The following is a 9743-nucleotide window of genomic DNA, read 5'->3' on the forward strand; positions in this document are numbered from 1 at the left end:
GCCATGATGGTTTGGATTTTTTTTCACCTTTAATAATAAACACCTTCATTTACAAATTGTTTAAATTGGTTTGATATTCCGAAACACTTAAGTGTGACAAACAAAGGAAAGGAACAGGAAATGAGGAAGGGGGCAAACACTTTTTCACACCACTGTATATATATATATATATATATATATATATATATATATAGTAGCCTATGCTGGGGTTGAAAGTAAAAAGACTTTCATAAACATCTCTTTGACTTGGGCAAACCTAAACTCTCACTGTAACCTAAACATCTAGCATACCTCTACGGTGGCAAGTCAGTGTTAAACATATTTCATACAGGCACAGATTGGCTGTCTAAATTTACAACTTACGTAATAATAACACCAACAATGGTTACCAAAAGTACTGGGTGTTAGCAGCTGGTTCAGTTTGGCTCAGTGTACTTAGGCCACCGTACTTCTCACTGTGTATAACAAAATATGTAAGTAAGAAGTAAATACAGTAAAAACAGTAACAAAAAAAATAATCTTAACTCTATATGGTAATGTTAGACATACAGTATGAACTGCTGGTTGAGATAACCTAAGTATTACTGTAAGATAAACACGGACCTAACCTGAACCAGCTGCTGACACCCAGTACTTTTGAAACCTTTTCTGGTGTTATAATTACATAAATTGTACATTTAGACAGCCAATCTGTGCCTGTATGAAATATATTTAATACTGACTTGCCTGAGTTCATATTAAAAAAGAAAAGAGTTATTTAGCTTGCAGCTAGCAGATGTTTTGATGCAAACGGCAGCTAGCTGAAACATTAGGCAAAAAAACGTGCGTGTGTGTGGGGGGGTGTGTGTGTGTGTGGGGGTGGGGGGGTTAATAACTGAGTATTAATTACACCCTCTGACAGCAGATCACAGCAGCTTCAAAACGTTTCCTCCTGCTTTGAAATATGAATAAACGCAGCTAATCTGTGTGTGAGTGTGTGTGTGTGTGTGTGTGTGTGTGTGTGTGTGTGTGTGTGTGCGTGCGTGCGTGTGCGTGTGTATGCGTGTGTGTGTGTGGTCATCAAAGGTTGTGTTTCGACTCTGATGTGGTCGTGTCTGTGTAAACAGATGAGAAAACACTTCAGTCTTTCACTCTGAATCTCTGATGCTGATTTATGGTAAACAAGAGAAATAAATCAGTTTGTAAATGTGTTTTAATCTGCCACTAATGTCACCACAAACACTACTACAGTCTGTCTGATGTTTGTTGGTCACATTTACTCTCTTTGATATCAGATTCTCTGATCTCTCCAACATGTCAGAGCATGTTGTTTATGAGCTCTGTGTTGCCTCCACACCAGAGGTTGTCATGTTTTTTCAGCCAAGGACCCCTCACAAGATATATACAGGGGACCCTCTCATGTATGTCCCTTGGAATGATTTGACGTGGCCAATTTTTTTACACTTCTAGTCTCAGTTGTGTGAAAGAACAACACAAGATATAAGACATATTTGCAGATCCATTAGGATCCAAATTTATAGATCCAAATTATATTAATTGAACTAGAATGCTTTCTGTAAAAAATGTGTATCATGATAAGTTCAATGAAGGAATCTAAAAACATTTCACAGACCCCCTGCCCATCATTTCTTATATTTCTTATATAAAGTAGTTAAAATGAGCTACACCTGGCTTTACCTGCAACATTAAAGTGATGAAAAAATGAATGTAACAATAATTTATTTGTACTTTTGGTACATTTTGGGCTTTTTAATTTGAAATTGCATTTGGCATATGTTGGCAAGGCTGTGGGTTATTTTTTTTAAATTTGTTTTTGGAAGTTGAACCTCAGCTTCTATAATAGGTAATACTACACTTTGTAGCCAATGTACAGTTACTCAGACCATTTAGGACAAAACATTGTCCATTACAGCATCCATTTTTTATCTAACAGCCGTTGCAACATACAATAATGCACTCTATTATCCACCAGATTGAGACATTTTCTCATTTTTGAGGCATGCTATTTTCCTGTCAATAGGATGAAGGCTCCCTCTTGTGTTATGGATCAGTTTTTACATTTGACACAGTGAACGTCACAGAAGGTTGATGACCTTATGTGACGTTCACTGCAGGAAGACTTGTCAAAACTTCATCAATAAAGAGACATTCATCACACTGTCCACAGATTCAAGTCAGTATATGAATGTTGTGGGCGGGGCTAAGTTCGGCTTGCATCCAGGCTGACACCCTGTAACACTGATGCTGAAGTCAGGCCCTGTGGGAAAGATGGGTGAGAGGAGTTTTTTTGCTCTCAGGTTGTAAGTATTTGGGAATGTGAGATTTGAGGATTTACGTTAAAGTGGCTAAACATATGGAAATACTAACCAAATATAACCAAATGATCCACAACACAATATGTGTTATCTTATGTGTGTCAGGACTTTTAAGTCTGTGTGATAAATTGCTTTAATTGACTCAGTGCAGAGAAGAATATTTTGGTTGTAAAAAGAAACAAGTGATGGAAAGCTCTGCTAATTTCTCTGTGAGAAAGTTGTTTTAGTGAGAAAGGTTGAAAGGGCAGAGCTTGACTGACTCCTGACATGAACAATGCACTTTATGGTGTTTCAGGAGCAAAACTGTCTAAGTGTTATACTCTAATTTTAGTTTTTACATGTTGTATATTTTACATCATTGTATGATACCCTGGAATTAAGACAAGAAGACAATTATTTCTTCATGTTTGTTTATTCATCATGTAAGGCTTGGTTTTGTTCACACATTGCATCAGTAAAGTCTGCTCAAAGATTTCATGTGCAGTATCACTTTATCTATTCAATCAGTTTGTCTGACCAGAATCTTGTCTTATGCCAACGAGAATGATGCTACTTATTCATCATGATCAGAAAAAACTGATAAGTGAGGTTATAGATTTCTAAGGAATGTACACAAAGAGAACAAAGTATGTAGGATAATGAAGGTCTACTGCTTTCACTCTCCAGACCCATGCCAGTGTGGAAGAGAAACAACAACATACAAAAAAATCAATACAAATATTCATCAAACACTAAGAGCACAGAGACGTTTTAATTTTCAGATTAGGTTAACAAAAATAATCATGAGCATTGATAGCCTGTATCTATGTTGTAGTTTGTAGACGGTCCCAAATCACTCGTTGCAGTATCAACAGGAACTGAACACAGCTGAATTAGCAGAACTTTCCTGCATTTTTGTCACATCTACTGCAGTCAGATTCACTGTGTTCCCTCGTAAGGAACCACTGCACATGGGTAGGCACTTGTAATGACATTTGAACATGTTTAGAGGCTAAAAACACTTTTAAAACTTAACTTGTTTGAGTCTGTTGGGTGTTAACTTTAACAGAGGGAGGAATACACAAAAACAGAGCTATGTGTTGGAATCAACCAGAGTTCTTCTTTAAAGGTGCCCTGAGACACATATTTCATCACTTTGTGGTAATGTCTGAGGTTCTACCATTGACCCTGTTTTTTGTGGAAAAAATGCCTTGGTTACCATGTCTTAAGCCATTCTAGCGTGGTATAGAAAGCTAGCCAATGAGAGCTTGGCCATCAGCATCCTAGTGCAACTGGGCGAGCTCCTGAATAGTAATGAGCTCAGGCAACACAACATCAGACTGACCATCTTTTGTAATTGGCCTGATTTTTTCCGCTTATTTCTTATCAGTGGCTAGAGCTGAGAGAGGAGGTTAATTTTCACATTCACCACATTACACAAACATATACTGCATGGACTTGGCATGGACTTGACTAATAAAATATATATGTATATGTGTGGTATATACATATATTCATACATATATATATATATATATATTTTTATTTTTTTAAACGGCATACCATGACAACAGTGCCATTATGTCTTGGTAAGTGTATTAGTGTAGAGGTAACTCATTAATTCATGTTTAATCATCATAGTCGCACCGGCACCCTCACCATTGCGTTTATAAAAATATGTCGAAAACATTGCCGGGCATCGGAACCTTTATTGCGGAGCTTGTACGCGACCGGAGATATTTAGCCGAACACACTGTCCCTCCCAGTAACACGTCCGGAGGTTTCAGTCTGTGTGCCGCGAATCTGAAAGAAAACGATGTCAAATTAAAGAAGAATCTGTTGTTTCTCCACATCGATGGAAGAAGAACACTGTCCGCTGCTGATCTAAGGTCCGTTTTTATGTTTCCTGAAGGGTGTGAACGAAATGAAACATAACAGAAACCCTTTTATTGTTACGAACGTTAAGGTAGTCTAGGGGAATTTAGTAAGAAGTATAAAACAATTTACGTTACTGTTGTAGTAAATTATAGATTCGAACTAGATCCGAGGCCTTGGGCCAGATTTATGGTCTTCTAACAAACACTTTTCCTGTTTCACCTTAAAACCCAACATAGTTCCAATAAACCACAGACAAAACTCCACAGCAGTCCGAATCGGATGTAAAGAGATTTTGAACCGACAAGTTCCAACACAAACAAAAACCCCGAGCATCTCTTCAGCCAACTGCCTAAGGTCTTGGCCTGGTGCCAGTTTCTGCAGCAGTGGTGTTACTCTGGGGTGAGAACCTGGGATTTCTGTTTGGCAGACACAATACGTCACCTGTTAATACAACTAAGGCACACAGCGTATGCAGCAGAGATTTGATCACATTTTGACACAACATTACACTACACTACATCTCTAAAGAAAAGCAAAACCAGGACACCGAGAGTGAAGATAGATAGTAGATGATGACAGATGATTTAATGGTGCTGGCTCCATATCATGTTGTTTAATTATCATCTTTTGTCTCAGTGAAGAGCAGATCAAGACGGCCCTTTTGTCTCTCACCTTCCCCCTCTGTTACTCTGACTCTAACGAAATTGATCAGGTCAAGTCTGGCATTTAACATATAGAAAGAAACCGATTGCTTCATAACAGGAAGTAACCTTCTGTCTCCAACCACGTGGTGTCTTAGACTAGGCTAAGACAGTAGAATGTTGATTAACTGTATTTTTGTTAGAATTTCTCATTTATATGATAGACCTTTTTATCTGTTTCCGGGAGGAACCCCAAATCTGCATGGTGTGAGCCATACTTTTCTCAGACAGCAAAGACAGCCACTGAGATGCCCTCATCATGTTACCATGCCAGCAATGGACCAATGACAATGGGTTTAAATACACCAGGTGAAAGGGAACCGCCCCCAGGTGCAGGGAATATCATTTCTGAAATTTAGAATGGTTCGGGGCTGTTCGACACGTCTCTGAAGCGAGAACGTGTCGTCTGCCCGCTGTCAGCTGCAGGGTAATCATGCTCTGTATTGTCTTTGTCTCTTCGTCTTCGTCATGCTGTTTTCATTAAACCTTTTCTTAATTCTCAATTGGACCCCCAGTCTCTCTTCCTTCGTCCTCACCAAATCAAAGAACACATCGTTAGTTTTTTCTTACACAGGACATCTCAAGTCAGTGTAACAATTATGTTTTTTTTTTTGTTGCCAAAACAACAAACAAAAACCCTACTACCTAGAAAGAAATAGAAACTGAACTAACCTTACAGACTCAAACAAAAAAAACACAGTACTAACCCGTACCGTGTGTAATGGCGGTGGTGGTGCACCGTCCCCCTTTTTCTATTGCAGATTAGTACAGCCTCAAGCGTGGCGAGCTTGGCTGGTCGTCATCCAAGGACACTGCCGTGACCTAACGACACACACACATAGAACGTCAAAGTTGTGTTGTTTTTGGTTCTCGGCATTTGGCTGTTGCCAGAAGGCAAATTTAGTTTCAGAAGAAGCTGGAGGCAGCAAAAAAAACAACTACTTAAACATGGTGGGTTTGTTCAGGACACCCCTGTCTGTCCAAGGCGGTAAGCCTCTCCTCTCTAAACCTAGCTCCCATGGCGCCATTTTAATTCTACAAAGCCATCACCTGCAGTTAGCATCCCATTGACTGCCATTCATTTTGGCGCCACTTTGACAATGAATAACTTTACATCTGAAGCTTTTAAAGACTCTATTTGCAAAGTTAAATGATATTGTAAAAAACTGCCTTTGATTTTTAATAAGCATTTAATTGTTTTCTCATTTCGTTTGAAGATATGACATCCCAGCATGACGATTAAATATTTTTATTAGTATTTCTGGATGTGTGCCGTGATAATTTGGCTGTGATCGAAATTTCGGTTGATTAACTGCAAGTATTTCTTCTGTTTAATTTTGTCCTCCCTATGTTTTTGGCCCAGGGACACATTCACAGTCTCAGTGGATTGTTCAGTTTGTCACTTTTTGTGGTTTCTAAAAATATAAAAAATAAAATTAAAATAAATTTGTTCACAAAAAAGATTTCCCTCCATCATCGCATTCACCATTCCTTCTCTCTTCCTTCTTCCCTTCCTCCCGACGCCCTCCTCTCTTCTTCCTTCATTTCTCCTCTCTTTCTTCCCTTCAGTATGGAGCTCTCATCTTTACTTCATGACCTTCATCTATCATCCCCAGCGAACCCCCTACCCTCTCTTCCTCCAATCACAGAGCTCCTGTCTCGGCTGCAGGAGAAGCTGATTGGTGCGTCCTCTGACTGTGAAAAAAGCGCTTTGATTGGTCGTGTGGAACGGCTCTTCCAAACCGCAGATCCACATTGGCTTTTCTCAGCAAATCAAGATAACGGGTGGGCAGAACTTCAGGATGCGTACATCTCTCTGGTCAGTGTTCTGATTGGCTGTGCAGCTCTGCCGCTCTGTGAGGGCGACTGTGACTCTCTGCCGGCTGCAGCCTATCAGAGCGTTCCTAGCAGAGCTGTATCGGTATGCTCCGCCCTAACAGCGCTGCTTGGAACTTTGGGAAACAGAGGCCATCAGACTAGTCTGCTGCTTGCTGTAGCTCCAGCTGTGGGCGTGTTCGCTGTCACTCATTTTCAGGTAAAAAAAATCGTAACCAAGTCTTATTGAGACTTTGTTCTTACGTTCTTCCAACAGATACAAAAGGTTGAGAAAAAGAGAGGAATCAAATATTAGCAGATAATCATTAGAGTGATCAATTTATGTGTAGCCTCTTAAAAGTTTTCTTTTAAGTAGATACTTAATTACTTACTTAATTTGATAATGAACCAATCCTCTATTCAGGGGGTTCTTCAGACATGTAAAATAACAGACCATAGTAAAAGTTTCCAATTTTTCAAACTGTTTCTGTATCAGGATCAGGTTTGGACCAGCGGCTCCTCCCGAGTGGCGGCTCAGAGCCTGCAGGAGGCGCTGCTGAGGGCTGGGGGCTGGAGGGACTCCCCCCACCTCTTGATGGGGGACAGGAGTCAGGGGGAGGAAGGAGGGAAGAACAGAGGAATTCTAGGAGGAATCCTGGATGTCCTGCAGCATCAACTGACCAAGTGAGAATCGTTTTTTTTTCATGGTTTAGTTTTGTTTACAGAAAGTTGGAACTAACTGTTTGTGTGTGCGTGCATGCAGGGACTCATGGCAGCGCTGCGAAGCAGTGAAGTTGGTGTTTGCGTGGGCGCTCCTGCAGGTCTGTTTGACCTTTTGACTTTTATTTAGTGATGAGGTCATTACTATGTGTGTTTTTTATGTGTGTGTGACGTCAAAACTGTAAGTGGGAGTGCAACCTGTGTCACTTTCACGGGTTGGAGGTTGTGAAAATACGAGTTACGAGTTGCCTGGAACGCAGCATTAGTGTCATACAGGATGCGTTCAAGTGGGTGACTTCTTAGAGGTTAAAGAACATGCTTTATTATGCCACAATGATATAAAAATAGTTTATGCAATAAAATATGTAACAAAATAGTTCTTTTCCGTTAAATAAAAATTAAATCATGTTCTAAATATGACCTATTCTGTGTCATCTTCAAAATCCAGCTTCAACTAAATATATGTTAAACCTTTTGAATGTAATAAGATAAGGTTTTTTGTTGTCTATGTGAGCTTTTAGATCTCCAGCACCTTTATTAGACACAGAAACATATGTGCTAGTGCTGCATACGGTGCATTTTGGCTTCCACTTGTCCCGACCAAGAAGAGACGTTACGTGTAAAAGAAAATTTGCAGTTCAGCGAAGCTGCACTTACACTTCGGCTCCGCTGTCTGATCTGCTCTCTGTATGTGCTCCCTGTGTGATCTGCTCTCTGTATGTGCTCCCTGTCTGATCTGCTCTCTGTATGTGCTCCCTGTCTGATCTGCTCCCTGTATGTGCTCCCTGTCTGATCTGCTCTCTGTATGTGCTCCCTGTCTGATCTGCTCCCCTGTATCCCAGATCTTATGAAAAAATAGTTAAGAGGAATAATATATGTTAAATTAAACTAAATATTTCACATTTAATCAATTGCAACCTTTACAATTGGCTAATCACCTTCTTTCAAATGGCTATTTTGATTTAAAAATGATTCATTGTTCAACCCTACACTGTAGTTAGTGTAAAATGGAAAGAAACAGACTTGAAGCCTAAATAACCTTTTCAAGCATTGCAGAAGATGACACTGTAACACAGATATTAAGATATTACAATAAATACATATATTAGACATTAAATGTGATGTCTGACAGTAACTAACTAATAATGTTTGTATCATCCAGCATTAAGTGTTCATTTCATCCTTACAGTGACAGTATACTGTGTGTTTGTGTGTGTGTGTGTGTTGCTCCAGCAGTTTCACTTTTCACCGGGCTTCCCTGTGACATCACTGATCAGTGTATTTAAGATGTGTAACCAGAGATGATGTTTACTTACTCTCTAATTATGAGATTTTCTGTCATTTTTCTCAAAACACTCTTTTTATTAACATCTGTGTGTGTGTGTGTGTGTGTGTGTAGGTGACCTGCCCCTCTCTCACCCCTCACCTGTCCCACCTCCTCCCCCCCTCCCTCCTCCTTAACGACCACTACCGGCCGGAGAACTGCATGCTGGGAGTTCGCTGTCTGCACCACATTGTACTCAACACAGTGAGGGCACGCACACACACACACACACACACACACACACACACAAAGTAACATTGTAAAATCAAATGGATTTATCCAGTTTTAAAAACAGGATATAAAGTCAGATCTTTTCATTGTTCCCTCTGAGTTTGAGGAGGTTTACTGCTCACCACTGGTTAGTGGTGAGCAGGGAGCAGCATGAATATACATGTGAAGGGATGTTAAACCCCCCCAAAAGTCCTCCAGCTGCAGACCGGACCAAAACACCTGGCTGTGGGTGTTGCATCTCCATCACACCTGAAACTATTCTCATCTACTCCTAAAGAAATTAGACCCAGTGAATGATTTTAAACATCATTTGTTAAACAGATACAACACGCCAGAGCAATATTTAATTTGACAAAACTCCAAATGTGCATGTTCTTATGATGATGATGATTATGATTATGTGTGTTCAGCCTGCTGCAGATCTGCGTCAGTTCAACAGAGCAGAAGTTATCTACCAGGCGTTATTCAAACACCTGTACACTACAGAGACTGCTGTCATACAGGTAACGCACGTTTGTTCCGATTCTACAACTTACTGTAGACAAAACCATATATTGAAACGTGATGAAACTATGTGTGTCTGTCTATAGTCCGTCCTGTCCTGTCTTTTGGACCTGTTGTTGGTTTTGGAGAAGGCCCCCTCCTCTCTTGCTCCCTGCTCCTACCGCAGGAAGCCTTGTCGGCATGATGACGTCCTGCGTCTGGTCCTGAGACACATGGAGGCGGAGGACAAGGTGGCGCTGCGACGCGTCTACGCCTCCGCTCTGCCTCTGTACATAG

General features: G+C 40.3%; 1 protein-coding gene across 1 annotated transcript in view; it reads left to right on the top strand.

The window, feature by feature from the left end:
• Positions 1–4017: 4017 nt before the first annotated feature.
• tti2 (TELO2 interacting protein 2) overlaps positions 4018–9743 on the top strand; it is a 7244-nt gene continuing 1518 nt past the window's right edge. The window contains exons 1-7 of the mRNA XM_034872059.1: positions 4018–4183; positions 6443–6908; positions 7185–7372; positions 7452–7509; positions 8808–8936; positions 9374–9466; positions 9554–9743. The exon at positions 9554–9743 is cut by the window's right edge and continues 239 nt beyond it. Of these exons, the coding sequence (XP_034727950.1) occupies positions 6444–6908; positions 7185–7372; positions 7452–7509; positions 8808–8936; positions 9374–9466; positions 9554–9743 (1123 nt within the window). The 5' untranslated portion in view covers positions 4018–4183; position 6443. The remainder of the gene's footprint in view (positions 4184–6442; positions 6909–7184; positions 7373–7451; positions 7510–8807; positions 8937–9373; positions 9467–9553) is intronic.

Source organism: Etheostoma cragini, chromosome 5 (genome assembly GCF_013103735.1).
Source record: "Etheostoma cragini isolate CJK2018 chromosome 5, CSU_Ecrag_1.0, whole genome shotgun sequence".
Classification (NCBI taxonomy): Eukaryota; Metazoa; Chordata; class Actinopteri; order Perciformes; family Percidae; genus Etheostoma; species Etheostoma cragini.